The sequence below is a fragment of the Cervus elaphus genome, chromosome 24, assembly GCF_910594005.1.
Source record: "Cervus elaphus chromosome 24, mCerEla1.1, whole genome shotgun sequence".
Classification (NCBI taxonomy): Eukaryota; Metazoa; Chordata; class Mammalia; order Artiodactyla; family Cervidae; genus Cervus; species Cervus elaphus.
The window spans coordinates 60,726,942-60,744,501 of NC_057838.1; the positions used below are offsets into that span (position 1 = coordinate 60,726,942).

Below are 17,560 nucleotides of genomic sequence, written 5' to 3' on the forward strand. Positions count from 1 at the left end.
AGGAGAAAATAGAAAGTAGTAGGTTTTATTTTCTTGGGCTCCAAAATCACTGTGGATGGGGATAACAGCCATGAAATTAAAAGATGCTTGCTCCTTGGAAGGAAAGCTATGACAAACCTAGACAGCATATCAAAAAGCAGAGACACCACTTTGCTGAAAAAGATCCATATAGTCAGACCTATGTTTTTTCCAGTAGTCATGTATGGATGTGAGAGGTGGACCATAAAGAAGGCTGGGTGCTGAAGAATTGATGCCTTTGTCTTGTAGTGCTAGAGAAAACTCTGAGAGTCCCTTGGACAACAAGGAGATAAAACCAGTCAATCCTAAAGGAAATCAACCCTGAATATTCATTGGAAGGGCTGATGCTGAAATTCCAATACTTTGGCCACATGGTGCAAAGAGCCGACTCATTGGAAAAGACCCTGATGCTGGGAAAGATTGAAAGCAAAAGAAGAGGGTGGCACAAGATGAGTTGGTTAGATAGTATCACCAACTCAATGGACATGAATCTGAGCAGACTCAGGGAGACAGGAAGGACAGAGAGGCCTTGGGTGCTGCAGTCCATGGGGTCGCAAAGAGATGGATACGACTTAGCGACTGAACAACAACAGAGAGCTGAGGGTGGAGGCTGGCTGCCTGTTGTAGCCAAGGGCAACACTGCATGCTGTGATCTCTGAGCTCTCTTATTTTCTAAAAACTAGAGTTAGATTACAATTGTTCTAACACTTTTGTATTTTTAAACTAATCTCTTTTTATTAAATTTTAATTGCATAAGCAAGCTTGCTTTTGCAATTAAACCATACAGAAATAAATTTGAACCATACAGAAATGTAAAAAGTAAGCAATGGCAATGGCTCTTCTTTCACAGTGTCCATGCCAAAGCCAATAGGTACTCAGCACACACGGTCTCCACATAGGTTCATCACAGACATGTTTTACAACTGACTCGGGGGAGCCAGAATGCATAGTTTCCCCTCGCTGCTCACACTCCAGCAAGCATCTGCCACCTGCACATTGATGGGAGGATTCAGTATTTGGGATGGCTGGGTCAGAGCAGGTGGGCTGTTGTTGTTTCAGTCACTAAGTTGTGTCCGACTCTCTACGACTCCATAAACTGTAGCCCGCCAGGCTCCTCTGTCCATGGGATTTCCCAGGCAAGAATACTGGAGTGGGTTGTCATTTCCTTCTCCAGAGGATCTTCCCGACTCAGGGATTGAACCCACGTCTCCTGCATTGGCAGGCAGATTTTTTTTACCTCTAAGCCACCAGGGAAGCCCAGCAGGTCAGTACAAGGTAGCAAACTGTGCCACACAGCCCTCCGTGAAAACTGTATGTCTCGGGATGGAGACCGAGTGGTTTTCAAATAACTCACCATGACCATGGGGCCCAGTGAGTACCTGTGGCAGGGGGCAGGTGAACCCCCTCTGCCCCAACACATACACACACACACACACACACACACATCATGTGGACTGTTCTTTGGGGAGATGAGAGGCTGCACATATGAAACTTTAGAGAGCAAACGAACCCAACTTGAGGAAGGCACTGCTGTGTGCTCTCATGACCCACCTGTGACTGTTCTGGGTGGGGAAGGGCAGAGAGATCCTGCAACCAGAATCTGTAGGGTGCAGGGGAGGGTTTTTTCTAGAAGGAAGAATCCATGGAGATGTGGCGCGTGAAACTAGGAGAGGCATTGCCACTGGGTGGCAGTGTGGGCCCAGCAGTCAGGGCAGGAGGGGTCATAATCAGATGGCCAGAGGGACCCACAACACCGGGGGCAGGCAGGTACCTGGGGCAAAACAGAGGCACACCACTCTTCCCAGAATGCAGGGGAGGTGCACGGTGCTTGATAACAAAGGACAAAAAGTGTATGTTAGTCCCTCAGTTGTGTTTGACTCTTTGCGACCCCATGAACTGTAGCCTGCCAGGCTCCTCTGTCCTTGGAATTCTCTAGGCAAGGATACTGGAGTGGGTGGCCATTCCCTTCCACAGGGCATCTTCCCAACCTCACTGATAGAACTCAGGTTCTATCTTGCATTGCAAGATACCTTTACCATCTGAGCCACCAGGAAAGCCCCCTTCACAAAGGGCAGCTGGAGGGCAAAATCCTTGGAGTTTACACACAGAACTGCGCAATCACTGATTTCTGTAGGGGGCGCTTTCAAGAAGACCCTGGGGTGCTCTGGTATTGACTGGCCTGGAGGCAGGGAAGCTTCACTGAGGACCTGAAAGTTGGACCCTGAAGGATGCCTAGGAGTTTGCTTGTCACAAGAGCTAGAGAGGAAGTGTGTTGGGGTGGGCGGGGTAGGGGGGCTGGGCCTGTGAGATCTAGGGTATATTTTAACCTCTCTGTGCCTCATTTTCATCACCTGTAAAGAGGGGACAATATGTAGTAGTTAGACAATGAAATGGGGCTGGAAATAGCTGAGGTCACCTGGCACATAGTAAGCGTTCAGTACAGTAGCCACAGTTTATTTTTTGGGGCTCCAAAATCATGGCAGATGGTGACTGCAGCCATGAAATTAAAAGACGCTTACTCCTTGGAAGGAAAGTTATGACCAACCTACATAGCATATTAAAAAGCAGAGACATTACTTTGCAAACAAAGGTCTGTCTGGTCAAGGCTATGGTTTTTCCAGTGGTCATGTATGGATGTGAGAGTTGGACTGTGAAAAAGCTGAGTGCCAAAAAATTGATGCTTTTGAACTGTGGTGTTGGAGAAGACTCTTGAGAGTCCCTTGGACTGCAAGGAGATCCAACCAGTCCATCCTAAAGGAGATAAGTCCTGGGTGTTCATTGGAAGGACTAATGCTGAAGCTGAAACTCCAATACTTTGGCCACCTCATGCGAAGAGTTGACTCATTGGAAAAGACCCTGATGCTGGGAGGGGTTGGGGGCAGGAGGAGAAGGGGACGACAGAGGATGAGATGGCTGGGTGGCATCACCGACTCGATGGGCATGTGTTTAAGTAAACTCCGGGAGTTGGTGATGGACAGGGAGGCCTGGTGTGCTGCGATTCATGGGGTCACAAAGAGTCAGACACGACTGAGCGACTGAACTGAACTGAACTGAACTGAACAGTAGTCACAGGTGGAGGGTGGGGGTAGAGTCTTGGGGCAGAGAGCTTGGGTCTAAGGTTCAAAAGCTGTGAAGCCCCTCTGTCTTCACAGTAACGTGGGGTACTAGACAGCTCCTTCTGGAGAACCAGCACTTTACACAAGGGCCCCATGCTGGGCTCTTCCCAGAGCCCCAGCCATCACAGTAGTAATGAGGCCTCCACACCCATGCCCATCCCAGGCAAGCAGCTTCTGGCCTATTCAGGATGGAAAAGAGCAGTGATCCCACAAGAGACTGACCCAGGCTCACCCGTGAGTGTCCAGGAGCCTCCTGCGGAGGCGTGGGTCAGCGGTGGCCTGCTGCAGGGCTGGGGGCCCTGAGTGCAGCAGTGCATACATGGGTCCTTTTGAAGGAGATCACCATTATCTTCATCTCCTCCACCATAGTTTGGCCTCAGGTCAAATAACAGGGAGGGAACACAGCCCCACCCATCAACAGAAAATTGGATTAAGGATTTACTGAGCATGGCCCCACCCATCAGAACAAGACCCAGTTTCCCCCTCAGCCAGTCTCTCCTATCAGGAAGCTTCCATAAGTCTGTTATCCTTCTCCATCAGAGGGCAGACAGAATGAAAACCACAATCACAGAAAACTAACCAATCTGATCACATGGATCACAGCCTTGTCTAACTCAATGAAACTATGAGCCATGCCGTGTAGGGCCACCCAAGATGGATGGGTCATGGTGGAGAGTTCTGGCAAAATGTGGCCCACTGGAGAAGGGAATGGCAAACCACTTCTGTATTCTTGCCTTGAGAACCCCATGAACAGTACGAAAAGACTAGAAGATAGGACACTGAAAGATGAACTCCCCAGGTTGGTAGGTTCCCAATATGCTACTGGAGATCAGTGAAGAAATAACTCCAGAAAGAATGAAGAGACGGAACCAAAGAAAAACAACACCCAGTTGTGGATGCAACTGGTGTTGGAAGTAAAGTCCAATGCTGTAAAGAGCAATATTGCATAGGAACCTGGAATGTTAGGTCCATGAATCAAGGCAAATTGGAAGTGGTCAAACAGCAGATGGAAAGAGTGAACATCGACATTTTAGAAATCAGCTAACTAAAATGGACTGGAATGGTTGAATTTAACTCAGATGACCATTATCTCTACTACTGTGGGCTGGAATCCCTTAGAAGAAATGGAGTAGCCATCACAGTCAACAAAAGAGTCTGAAATGCAGTACTTGGATGCAACCTCAAAAAAGACAAAATGAACTTAGTTCATTTCCAAGGAAAACCATTCAATATCACAGTGATCCAAGTCTATGAACTGACCAATAATTTTGAAGAAGTTGAAGTCAAACAGTTCTATGAAGACCTATAAGACCTTCTAGAACTAACACCCAAAAAAGATGTCCTTTTCATTATAGGGGACTGGAATGCAAAAGTAGGAAGTCAATAAATACCTGGAGTAACAGGCAAATTTGGCCTTGGAGTACAGAATGAAGCAGGGCAAAGGCTAATAGAGTTTTGCCAAGAGAATGCACTGGTCATAGCAAACACCCTCTTCCAACAACACAAGATAAGACTCTACACATGGACATCACCAGATGATCAACACCGAAATCAGATTGATTATATTCTTTGCAGCCAAAGATGAAGAAGCTCCATACAGTCAGCAAAAACAAGAGCAGGAGCTGACTGTGGCTCAGATCATGAACTCCTTATTGTCAAATTCAGACTTAAAATGAAGAAAGTAGGGAAAACCACTAGACCATTCAGTATGACCTAAATCAAATCCCTTACAATTATACAGTGGAAGTGACAAATAGAGTCAAAGGATTCGATCCAATACACAGAGTGCCTGAAGAACTATGGACGGGGGTTTGTAACATTGTACAGGATGCAGAGATCAAGACCATCCCCAAGCAAAAGAAATGCAAAAAGGCAAAATGGTTGTCTGAGGAGGCCTTACAAATAGCTGTGAAAAGAAGAGAAGTGAAAGACAAAGACTTTTGCATTCCAGTCCCCTATAATGAAAAGGACATCTTTTTTGGGTGTTAGTTCTAAAAGGTCTTGTAGGTCTTCATAGAACTGTTCAACTTCGGCTTTTTCAGTGTTACTGGTTGGGGCATAGGCTTGGATTACCGTGATATTGAATGGTTTGCCTTGGAAACGAACAGAGATCATTCTGTCGTTTTTGAGATTGCATCCAAGTACTGCATTTCAGACTCTTTTGTTTTATTGACTATGCCAAAGCCGTCAACTCTGTGGATCACAATAAACTGTGGAAAATTCTGAAGGAGATGGGAATACCAGACCACCTGACCTGCCTCTTGAGAAACCTGTATGCAGGTAAGGAAGCAACAGTTAGAACTGGACGTGGAACAACAGACTGGTTCCAAATAGGAAAAGGAGTACATCAAGGCTGTATATTGTCACCCTGCTTATCAAACTTGTATGCAGAGTACATCATGAGAAATGCTGGAATGGATGAAGCACAAGCTTGAATCAAGATTGCTGGGAGAAATGTCAATAACCTCAGATATGCAGATGACACCACCCTTATGGCAGAAAATGAAGAGGAACTAAAAAGCCTCTTGATGAAAGTGAAAGAGGAGAGTGAAAAAGTTGGCTTAAAGCTCAACATTCAGAAAACTAAGATCATGGCATCTGGTCCCATCACCTCATGGGAAGTAGATGAGGAGACAGTGGAAACAGTGTCAGACATTATTTTGGGGGGGGGGGGCTCCAAAATCACTGCAGATGGTCACTGCAGCCATGAAATTAAAAGACGCTTACTCCTTGGAAGGAAAGTTATGACCAACCTACATAGCATATTAAAAAGCAGAGACATTACTTTGCCAACAAAGGTCTGTCTGGTCAAGGCTATGGTTTTTCCAGTGGTCATGTATGGATGTGAGAGTTGGACTGTGAAGAAAGCTGAGCACTGAAAATTTGATGCTTTTGAACTGTGGTGTTGGAGAAGACTCTTGAGAGTCCCTTGGACTGCAAGGAGATCCAACCAGTCCATCCTAAAGGAGATAAGTCCTGGGTGTTCATTTGGAAGGACTGATGCTGAAGCTGAAACTTCAATACTTTGGCCACCTCATGCGAAGAGTTGACTCATTGGAAAAGACCCTGATGCTAGGAGGGGTTGGGGGCAGGAGGAGAAGGGGACGACAGAGGATGAGATGGTTGGATGGCATCACTGACTCGATGGGCATGAGTTTGAGTAAACTCCAGGAGTTGGTGATGGACAGGGAGGCCTGGTGTGCTGCGATTCATGGGGTTGCAAAAGAGTTGGACACGACTGAGCAACTCAACTGAACTGAACTGAAAGACAAAGGAGGAAAGGAAAGATATCCCCATTTAAATGCAGAGTTCCAAAGAATAGCAAGGAGAAATAAGAAACCCTTCCTCAGTGATCAATGCAAAGAATAGAGGAAAACAATAGAATGGGAAAGACTAGAGATCTTTTCAAGAAAATTAAGAGATACCGAGGGAATATTTTATGCAAAGATGGGCACAATAAAGGACAGAAATGCTATGGACCTAACGGAAGCAGAAGATATTAAGAAGAGGTGGCAAGAATACACAGAAGAACTATATAAAAAAGATCTTCATGACCTGGATAATCACAATGGTGCGATCACTCACCTACAGCCAGACATCCTGGAATGGGAAGTCAAGTGGGCTTTAGGAAGCATCGCAATGAACAAAGCTAGTGGAGGTGATGGAATTCCAGTTGAGCTATTTCAAATACTAAATTTCAAATACAAAAAGATGATTCTGTGAAAGTGCTGCACTCAATATGCCAGCAAATTTGGAAAACTCAGCAGCGGCCACAGGGCTGGAAAAGGTCAGTTTTCATTCCAATCCCAAAGAAAGGCAATGCCAAAGAATGCTCAAACTATCACACAATTGCACTCATCTCACATGCTAGCAAAGTTATGCTCAAAATTCTCCAAGCCAGCCTTCAACAGTATGTGAACCGTGAACTTCCAGATGTTCAAGCTGGATTTAAAAAACAGCAGAGGAACCAGGGATCAAATTCCCGACATCCATTGGATCATCAAAAAATTGAGAGTTCCAGAAAAATATCTACTTCTGCTTTATTGACTGTGCCAAAGCCTTTAACTGTGTGGATTACAACAAGCTGTGGAAAATTCTTCAAGAGATGGGAATACCAAACCACCTGACCTGCCTCTTGAGAAATCTGTATGCAGGTCAAGAAGCAACAGTTAGAACTGGACATGGAACAACAGACTGGTTCCAAATCAGGAAAGGAGTACATCAAGGCTGTATATTTTCACCCTGCTTATCAAACTTGTATGCAGAGTACATCATGAGACATGCTGGACTGGATGAAGCACAAGCTGGAATCAAGATTGCTGGGAGAAATGTCAATAACCTCAGATATGCAGATGACACCACAAGAACTAAAGAGCCTCCTGATGAAAGTGAAAGAGGAGAGTGAAAAAGTTGGCTTAAAGCTCAACATTCAGAAAACTAAGATCATGGCATCTGGTCCCATCACCTCATGGCAAATAGATGGGGGAACAATGGAAACAGTGACAGACGTTATTTTTGGGGGGCTCCAAAATCACTGCAGATGGTGACTGCAGCCATGAAATTAAAAGATGCTTGCTCCTTGGAAGAAAAGTTATGACCAACCTAGACAGCATATTAAAAAGAAGAGACATTACTTTGCAAACAAAGGTCTGTCTAGTCAAAACTTTGGTTTTTCCAGTAGTCATGTATGGATGTGAGAGTTGGACCATGAAAAAAGCTGAGTGCCAAAGAGTTGATGCTTTTGAACTGTGGTGTTGGAGAAGACTCTTGAGAGTCCCTTGGACTGCAAGGAGATCCAACCAGTCCATCCTAAAGGAAATCAGTCCTGCATATTCATTGGAAGGACTGATGCTGAAGCTGAAACTCCAATACTTTGGCCACCTGATGCAAAGAACTGACTCATTTAAAGACCCTAATGCTGGGAATGATTGAAGGCGGGAGGAGAAGGGGACAACAGAGGATGAGATGGTTGGATGGCATCACCGACTTGATGAACATGAGTTTGAGCAAGCTCCAGGAGTTGGTGATGGACAGGGAAGCCTGATGTGCTGCAGTCCATGGAGTGGCAAAGAGTCGGACACGACTGAGTGACTGAACTGAACTGAAGTGGGGCTACACTGAAGCTCAAGTTCCCTTCAAGAAGTTTACAGAGAAGTGGGTTTCATGAAGTCATTTCTCATGTGAACCAATTATTTTTGTCATGTTGTCCTGCTTAACGGGCTTTTGCTTTTGGATCCCTCAGTCTTCCATCCCCTCCCAGGCAGGACAAGCCCAGCCCTGTCTGCCTTGGGGAATGCCTGGATACTACCATTTGTGCCTCTGGACACTGCCAGGAGCCTGTCATCCCTGCTAGGGGACCTGAAGTTTACCTTCTTTCCAGGGAACTTGGGGGGTACACACGGGGAAGGTGGGGTGGACCCTACCACTGCTCCAATTCTCTCATCTCCTGGCCCTCGGGCTCCGAGGCTATGTGTGCAGCCCCTTTAAGGATGCTCCCTGGTGAGTCCAGTGAATGGGGAAAGGTGGAAAGGATCAAAGGTAGGGGCATGTTCCCTGGGGCTTAGCAATAATGAGAGCAATACCAGCTACTGAGGATCAAATGTATCAGGTGCTCCGTGTAGATGGGAGAGGCTGTCACTGCTCCTCCTCTCTACTTTTATCCCCTAGCTTCAGTTTATCTCTGGGTGTTTGGAGCTCCAGGTCTCTCTCCCATATTTTTAGGGGGCCCACCAAGCCAGAGACACGTGTGAACTGTCCTGTGGGGTGAGCTGGGGACTCTTTATCCTTGCCTGTCTTCTCAAGTCGGTAGTCATTTCCTCCCTGACTGGAGGGCTGGCCAAAAGCCAGTTTAGGGCCGAGACTGGATGGCCCCGCAGAGTGCAAAGGTTGGGATGGCGCCTTCTTCCCCATCTCCCAGGGGAAACCTTCTCGCCTGGATCCTATTGGCTGCAGTGGTCGCAGGCTTGACCTCCGTGAACCTGCTCGGATCTGGATACTCCCTCTGAGCCCCTTTTCTCCCCTAATATTTCTCTCTGGACCACAACCCATGCCACTCGCCTCCCCACATAGGGTCCAGGGGTCCAAGTGCAGCCCATAGGGGGCGCCTGCACACCAGCACACCGCCTTGGAGGAGCCAATAGCTGGGCGGACAGACCCGTGGCCGCGCCCTCGTGCCGCCACCGGTCCTATCCAGAGATAAGCGGGCCTGTCGCTAACGAAGCGGAGTGCCCCGAAAGAAATCTGAGCTCAAGTAGGTAGAGCACCGGCCTCTCCCTAGCCCTATTCAACTTGGTTTTCACCGGTTGGTCTCTAGGTCACGCCCAACCCCTTGGCTCACGTCAGCCTCGGATCCCAGCGCTCTAATTGGCCCTCCCTGACTACTCGGCCCCACCTCCTGCACTGCGACTGGTCAGCGCGCAGGGCCCCGCCCCATTTTCCTGGAAAGTTCTTGGAAATCTGTCAAAGGTGTTTCCTTTAGCTGCCGGCGGCCCCAGACTAAGGGAGCCGGCGCCCCCCACCCGCACCCCTCGCCGCCCGACCGCACAGCCGGCGGTTCTAGGAAGACGTCGCTTCCGGGAAGGGCTGGGACACAGAGGACAAAAGATTAGGCTGTTCGCCCCGCCCCGTCCTCCAGGCCCGCCCCCCGCGCTCTCCCGGCGCACCCGCTCCGCCACCTCTCAGTCCCGGCCCGCCGCCCGTGCGCCCCGGGAGCCTGCCCTGAGAGCGCGATCCGCGTCCACTGGCTCACTCCAGCTGCCGCCGTCAGGCCGGGCCTCAGCTCCGGAGCAACAGCTGCCGCTGCCAGGACATGGTCCTCTGCGTTCAAGGGTAAGCGCGGGTCTCTGCCCCAGCCCAGCTCCGCGCCGGGACGCGGCGGCGAACTGGCCTCGTGCTAGCCGCCGAGTATTATTAAGAGGGCTTGATTGGTCGGAGAAAGACCTCGGGAGTGTGATAACAAAGAATGGTGACAACATCGTCACCACCTCTCCTGGCACTGTGGGTACGGAAACTGGGGGTCAGCTAGCGACAGGAGAAACACAGGGTGGGCTAAGCTTGGGTTCTGGCTGGAAAAGGTGGACGCTTCAGGCAGCGCCTCCTCCCAGATGTGGCTCTCTTGCCCAGCCGTTCTGGATCGGGAGCGCTCTACCCTGGCCTGCCGGCCCAGTAACCTACTGTGACCGTGGGCTAGATGTGACCGTTGCCCCTTTCTGTCCTGTCATCCACTCACCTGCCTCAGGCTAGGGGTTAGGCTCTTCTTGGGAAACCAATCTGAGATCCTTACCTCTACCCAGGTTGGCACCTGCTGAACAAGCAGCTCTTGGGAAGAGACTAGGTTTGACCCAGTCCTGTCTGAGGCACCCCCTCACAATGGCCTCATCCCTACTCTTAGTCCAATGTGGGATCCCAATGTGAGAAGTGCCTTGGCTCCTGCCTCCCTTCTCTGAGTTTCCCCAAAACTTGCAGGGGTAGGGTGGGGGCTTATAAGACAGTCTTGGCTTCAGCTGAGCATTCTTAACACATTCCTTCTGACCAGAACCTCAGCGTCCCCTTCAACCAAGGGTCTGATGCTCTCCAAACTCATCTGACAGGAGCTCAGAAGCTCCAGGGTGAGTGAAAGAAGATGTGAGTGGGTGCTTCCCACAGTCAGAGAGAGCTAGGTGGCCCAGTGACTGCTGTTATCAAAACTAATATGGTACCAAGTGAGGAAGGGTGGAAGGTGGGGCAAGGCTGAAGTGCCCCCAGCTCTGAGCAGTCCTGTTCCCAGCACCTGGAGGTGCTAGGAAGACTGTACGTGCTTCTGTTTCTCCCTGATCATCTCCAGCATCTCCCTTTCTCCTCTCTGCACTGTGGGACTCCCGAACACCTTCCCCCACGCTTCTGCCTTTGTTCACAGGACCCCAGCCAATTCTGGGGTCCCACACCCTCTCACTTTGCTCCAGCTGAAGGCCCCCTTGGAATATCAGTGCATCAGGCCAGTGGTCTTGTCAGGGAGCAAGACCAGCTAGTGCTCTCCTGAGCCGGGGAGCAAGAATTCCCAACTATAGGTTTGGGGTGTCAGCTTTGCTGAGGGCTACCTGCTCAGGGTTGAGTTTGCTTCACTAGTTTATGTCCCCAAACAGAATGCACAGGCTGGGCTGCCCAGCAGGCACCCTCACATACTGGCCACCCACACCTGGAGCACCACAGCCATCACCACCACCGTGATACAATGACACAGCTGTGGACACACCCCTCCCCAGATATATATAGTCACTCACCAGGAGCTTGTGGTGACCAATACAGCAACTCACACATCCAGATATCATATCATCATCCCTAGAGGTCCCTACACCCACATATGCTAAGCTGTTTGGACATGGCCACCCCCAGAGACTCTGTCTGGTCTGACTGGCTAGCCACCTCCTATGTCCTAGAAGGCTCCCTGGCCTGAGCTGAGCTCTGGGTCCCAGTAGGGAGGCCCTCAGCCAGTTGCTTGGATCTCAGCCTCCAGCTCTTCTAGAGGGAGTCCAGAGTGGGGGTGGAGAAGTGCCACCAGGCTATGGTGTGCCAGGGTCTTATGGCCCCTTCTCATGACCAGTTGCCAGCCCATGATTTGTTAAAATCTTCTAAGAGTCACCTGTAACTTACATTGTCAGATCTGGTTCCTCTCCCTGGCTCCTGCCGCCAGCTCCTGCCCACCTCTTCCTGCCGCATAAGCAATACCTGGCAGCGTTTCCCCGTGTCGTCATCTTGGCCTGTGGTGCCTTTGCCGCTTCTCCTTCCTCTGCCCTGAGACTCAGCTCAGGAGCAGGCTGACCCTGGCTCCCCCATAACATCCTTTGCTTTTTTATGACGTTGGGTTATGAGCACTCCTTTAGGGCAGGGCCCAAGGTTACATTATCCTGATGTCTTGAGGCCTGGCAGAGAACCAGACCCAGAACTGAGATCCGAGGATTTCTTTTGTGACGAGTGGGAAAGGACTGGCAGTCTCTTCCATGGGAACCAGGGCCATGCCTCTCACTCCCAAAAACCCCAGGATCACTGCACTGGGTGGGTTTCTTTTAAAGAGAAGCTACTACTCAGATGGGGCTGGTTCAGCAACCCAATCCTAGTCATCTGAGAATATGGTGTGGCCCAACCCCTTAGTGTCTGGGCTGGGATGACCCCTCACTGGGGCAGTGGGGAAGTGGACCTCTAGTGAAGAGCAATGTTTGCTTAAGATCACAGTGTCTGGTAGGGCAGGCTTGTCAGGGTGGGATCTGGAATGTGGGATGAGTACCCTGCCCTTTGGTGGGAGCTCATATTTATGGGAGGTGGGACTTAGTGCCTTTAGAGGCCACTGTGTACCCCAGACCCTCAGCTGGGAGGAGGAGAGAACAGGATGGGAGTCTGACCTGTTCAGGGAGATAATTCTAGCCTCTAAGGCCTGGCCAGTGTAGACCAAGTTCCATCTGACAGACACTGTTGTCCATGGTGAGGTAACATGTGACCCATCCCTTGGCTCAACCAGTACCATGCATTTAATCAGCCACCTCTGCCAGGAGGGCACCATTGTGGGGCCTCTTTGCACTGGATCCTGTCTGAGGTGGGAACCCCAACTGGCCACTGTGAACTAGAGATGCCTACAGGGAATGATCTATGGATTTGGTTGGTACAAAACAGGAGAGAGATTACAGATGGCCCTTTGTCCCTGCAGATGTGAAACCTGGGGATACAGAGGGCCCATGTATTCATTGTACTGCCCCATTCATATAAGGGACTCAAGCATCCACAGGTTCCATCTCCTGGAACCATCTCCCCATGGATACTGGGTCCAACTATAATTGTTCTTTGATAAATGCAGAAGGGTGGGAAAGTCTCTTTCAGAAGAGGGTTCATATGTGGGAGAGGTCATCAAGGGGGCCTTTTGTGCTGACAAGCGGGAGGTAGAGTATTGGTCTCATGAGTGAGCAGAGGGGAAACAGGGGCTCACAGTGAGATAGACTGGCCAGAGGTCATGTAGCCAGTCTGGGGCAGAGGGGATCTCTGGAAATGGAGAGAGCACAGGGCCTCCACTCACTGCCCACGCACCTCCTTCTAGACCTTGTCCTTTGCTGGCCGTGGAGCAGATTGGGCAGCGGCCCCTGTGGGCCCGGTCCCTGGAGCTGCCCCAACCAGTTATGCAGCCTTTGCCTGCTGGCGCCTTCCTGGAGGAGGCAGTAGAGGAGTCCCCAGCCCAGCCAGAGAGGGAGACCAAGGTGGTGGACCCCGAGGAGGACCTGCTGTGCATAGCCAAGACCTTCTCCTACCTTCGGGAATCTGGTGAGTCTGAGGAGGGAGGAGGAATTGTCCTGGGAAGTCTGACGAGGGAAGATTAGCTCTGCCTGTTGAGTCTAATTTGAGAGGCAAGCCTCTGGCCAGAAGAGTCTGACGGGAGGGAAGGGCTCCAGCCCTCCCCAGGGAGGGGTGACGACAAGAGGCTGAACCCTGCCATGCTCTGGGTTGATGCACCCAGCTACTTTCCACTGTGACCAGTTGGTTACTCTCCTCTCCACTTGCCTAGGCTGGTATTGGGGTTCCATTACGGCCAGTGAGGCCCGGCAACACCTGCAGAAGATGCCAGAGGGCACCTTCCTGGTACGTGACAGCACCCACCCCAGCTACCTGTTCACACTGTCCGTCAAGACCACCCGCGGGCCCACCAACGTGCGCATTGAATACGCCGACTCTAGCTTCCGCCTGGACTCCAACTGCCTGTCCAGGCCACGCATCCTGGCCTTCCCAGATGTGGTGAGCCTGGTCCAGCACTACGTGGCCTCCTGTGCCGCAGACACCCGGAGTGACAGTCCCGACCTTGCCACCACTCCGGCCCTGCCCACCCCGAAGGAAGATGCGCCTGGTGACCCAGCCCTGCCCGCCACGGCCGTTCACCTGAAACTGGTGCAGCCCTTTGTTCGCAGGAGCAGCACCCGAAGCCTGCAGCACCTGTGCCGCCTCGTCATCAACCGTCTGGTGGCTGATGTGGACTGCCTGCCGCTCCCCCGCCGCATGGCTGACTACCTCCGACAATACCCCTTCCAGCTCTGACCTGGCCGAGCAGCCGCCTGGCCTCATCCAGCTGGACCCTGGAGGGGACATGGGCCCCAGCTGGACTTGGGCTCCCACGACCCCTCCTCCAGTCATCCTGGTGCCTGTGCACATCTGGCAGCTAGACCAGGAACGGTCCGCAGGAACAAGGCTGGGGGTGAGGGGTCAGGGAAAGTGTCACACGACTTGGAGGTCATCGCCCCCCGCCCCCCCGGCTCCCACGTGACTCCATTGTGGCGGGCCATATGTGTCAAAAGAGAGGGCACTGGCAGGACCTTGTCTCAACTCTGTGGGCTGGGCCCAGTCCCCCACTCACCTGCTGCGGACTCCTGAACTGCGTAGACTTGGCCGACCCTGGTTTCTCCATCCTCAGGGTGGGGCGGGCCCCTTCCTTCCAGCTAGCCAGCCTCTGTCTCAGGGGCATATCAGCCAGAGGAACCGAGGTTGATGGTGACAGTCCCCGGGCAGGGGCGCAGACCAAACTGGGGGACAGCACAGTTATATAGTATTTATTTATTTATTCTCCCTGGGTTGGTCTTGGGGTGAGCCGACCCCTTCTCTCTGCCCTGAGCACTCCAGGGGCCCCAGACTGGCCCCAGCTTCTCTGGTTCCTCCCACCCTGAGATGCGCTGCTGGACCCAAGGTGGTCCTGCATGTCCTGGCACTAACCCGTCCACCCGAGAAGCAGTCCTTCTCCTTGGCCTCCAGCCCTGTTTTGGGAGGATGGGTGAATAAACAAGAACATGGAGCCAACATGTTAGCGCCCAGCAGAGCCTGCCACTCACCCCCTCTGGGGCCGAGCCCTGTCTGCGTAGAGCTGGTCTCGCCGGGGCACAGGCCCTGCACGAGTCGGGGGCCGGGTCAGGGAGCGGCATGGTCGTTGGAGGGCCACTGCTCCAGCTCTGCTGGGTCTGCTTCCTGCCCAGGAACATGCGTTCACTCAAGAGAGGGAACGAAATTCCATATCCGATGAGACTTTATAAAATAATTATTACTTTAAACAGTTTGGTAGTCTTTTTATTTTCACTGCTTTTTCTGTAATGACAATAAAATTGTACCTTTCATGTATGGAGCCCTCAGAGGGGCCTTTTTTTTGAGTCGTATACCATTTGTCCCCTTCGATCTTACTGTCAGCATCCCCCACTTTACATGGGGGTCAGCAGAGGCCCAAAGACCTGTGTGGCTGAGCCGGCCCTGATAGGGCACCCAGTGAAAAGTGGAGAGGGTTGTTATTGTTGTTGTTTAGTCACCAAATCGTGTCCAACTCTTCATAACCCCATGGACTGCAGCACACCAGGCTTCCCTGTCCCTCACCATCTCCCAGAGTTTGTCCAAGTTCATGCCCAATGAATCGGTTATGCCATCCAACCATCTCATCCTCTGTCATCCTCTTCTTCTGCCCTCAATCTTTCCCAGCATCAGGGTCTTTTCCAGTGAGTCAGGGCTGTTTGCATCATGTGGCCAAAGTATTGGATGCTTCAGCTTCAGCATTAGCCCTTCCAAAGAGTATTCAGAGTTGATTTCATTTGAGACTGACCGGTTTGATCCCCTTGCTTTCCGAGGGACTCTCAAGAGTCTTCTCTAGCACTACAGTTAGAAAGCCTAAATTCTCCCATGCTTTGCTTTCTTTACTCTCCAGCTCTCACATCCATGTATGACTAATGGAAAGACCACGCTGCTGCTGCTGCTGCTAAGTTGCTTCAGTCGTGTCCGACTCATAGCGACCCCATGGACTGCAGCCCACCAGGCTCCCCCATCCCTGGGATTCTCCAGGCAAGAACACTGGAGTGGGTTGCCATTTCCTTCTCCAATGCATGAAAGTAATAAGTGAAAGTGAAGTTGTTCAGTTGTGTCTGACTCCTAGCGACCCCATGGACTGCAGCCTACCAGGCTCCTCCATCCATGGGATTCTCCAGACATAAGTACTGGAGTGGGCTGCTATTGCCTTCTCCTAATGGAAAGACCATAGCCTTGACTATATGAACTATATGACTATATGACTATTGTCATCAACATGATGTCTTTGCTTTTTAACACACTGTCTAGGTTTGTCATAGCTTTCCCGCCAAGAAGCAATTATCTTCTAATTTCATGGCTGCAGTCACCATCTACAGTGATTTTAGAGCTCAAGAAGAGGAAATCTGTCACTGCTTCCACCTTTTCCCCTTCTATTTGCCATGAAGTGATGGGACCAGACACCATGATGTTAGTTTTCTAGAGGAAGGGGTAGGGAGAAGCCCTTGTCCACTCATTCCCTCTTTTCCCCTTGGAGGGTGGGATGCAGGGTCACTAGTGGGACTGCCTGCAGGGTCACTGCCCAGTGCCAGATGGGGGAGGTTAGCAGAGGAGCATCAGACCTGAAAGATGTGTGAACGGGAGATGCCAACTAAACGTAGGTGGAAAATACTAGTGGTATGGGTGCTGTGGACCACTGCTGGGGGCAGCGTCTTTTGAGATGATGAGGCCTAACAGAGAAGTCAGGCTGGATCACCCCAAGGAGAAGGTACAGGGCTTGCCAAGACACCAGGGCATGACTGGGGAGTTTATATCCCTGATCACAAGGAGCCTAGGGAAGGTCATTCTGCGCAGCGGGGCAGAATGGTTGACTGGGGATAGTGGCTGGCCACAGGGTCTGGCCTGGGATGGATCTGATGGCGTCCTGTCCTAGGCTGACTGGGGTTTGGGGACTCCTTCAATCAGGGTCCTGCATACTAGAAGTAGGTGAAAGAGCAAGTAAAATGAAAACACTCTCCATTATCTGATGGTCTGCCGTTGGAGCACTTCAGCACCTGGAATCCTACTCTGTACTGAAACTTTCTACACCATTGAGTCCCTCACAGGAAAGTACCTCTGAAGCTCACTCATGGCCTTTCAGCCCTCATTTCAGAAATAGTTCTAACCTTTCTATTTTCTTAGCCCTTAGACAATTAAAAGTCTCAGATTCAAAGAGGCAAACGTCAGCAGACTGAAGACAGGAAGGTGTGAGGAGAGACGTTGATGACAAGGATGAGGCAGGACAGGATAAAAATAAAGAACTCTGGAGGTGTAGAACCCTGGGGGTATGGAGAGAGGCATGGGAAAGAATGGAGCTGCCATTGGGTAAGAGTGTGCAAGAAGTGGGTGAGGGCTATCTTTACCAGGTCCACGTGTCCCGCCTGGCACCTTCTCCATTGCTGGCTGCAGGGCCTGGCAACACACCTCGTCCAGGGCACCATGGCCCTGCCAGGGATGTCTGTGGTTTCTCATTGCTTCAGCCTAGATCCCAGCTCCTTTGTGACTCCCAGGATGCCTGAGATGACCCCTGAGTCTGCTCCAGCCCCAGACCTGAGTCATCCAGTGAACAGGCAGTAGACACAGAGTGGCCAAAGGCAGGCTCTTCC

General features: G+C 50.9%; 1 protein-coding gene across 1 annotated transcript; it reads left to right on the forward strand.

The window, feature by feature from the left end:
• Positions 1–9,584: 9,584 nt before the first annotated feature.
• On the forward strand, positions 9,585–15,248 carry CISH (cytokine inducible SH2 containing protein). Its single transcript, XM_043886588.1, has 3 exons — positions 9,585–9,962; positions 13,195–13,415; positions 13,657–15,248. Exons 1-3 carry the CDS (start codon positions 9,943–9,945, stop codon positions 14,178–14,180), a joined length of 765 nt encoding a protein of 254 aa, XP_043742523.1. The 5' UTR covers positions 9,585–9,942; the 3' UTR covers positions 14,181–15,248.
• Positions 15,249–17,560: the final 2,312 nt, after the last annotated feature.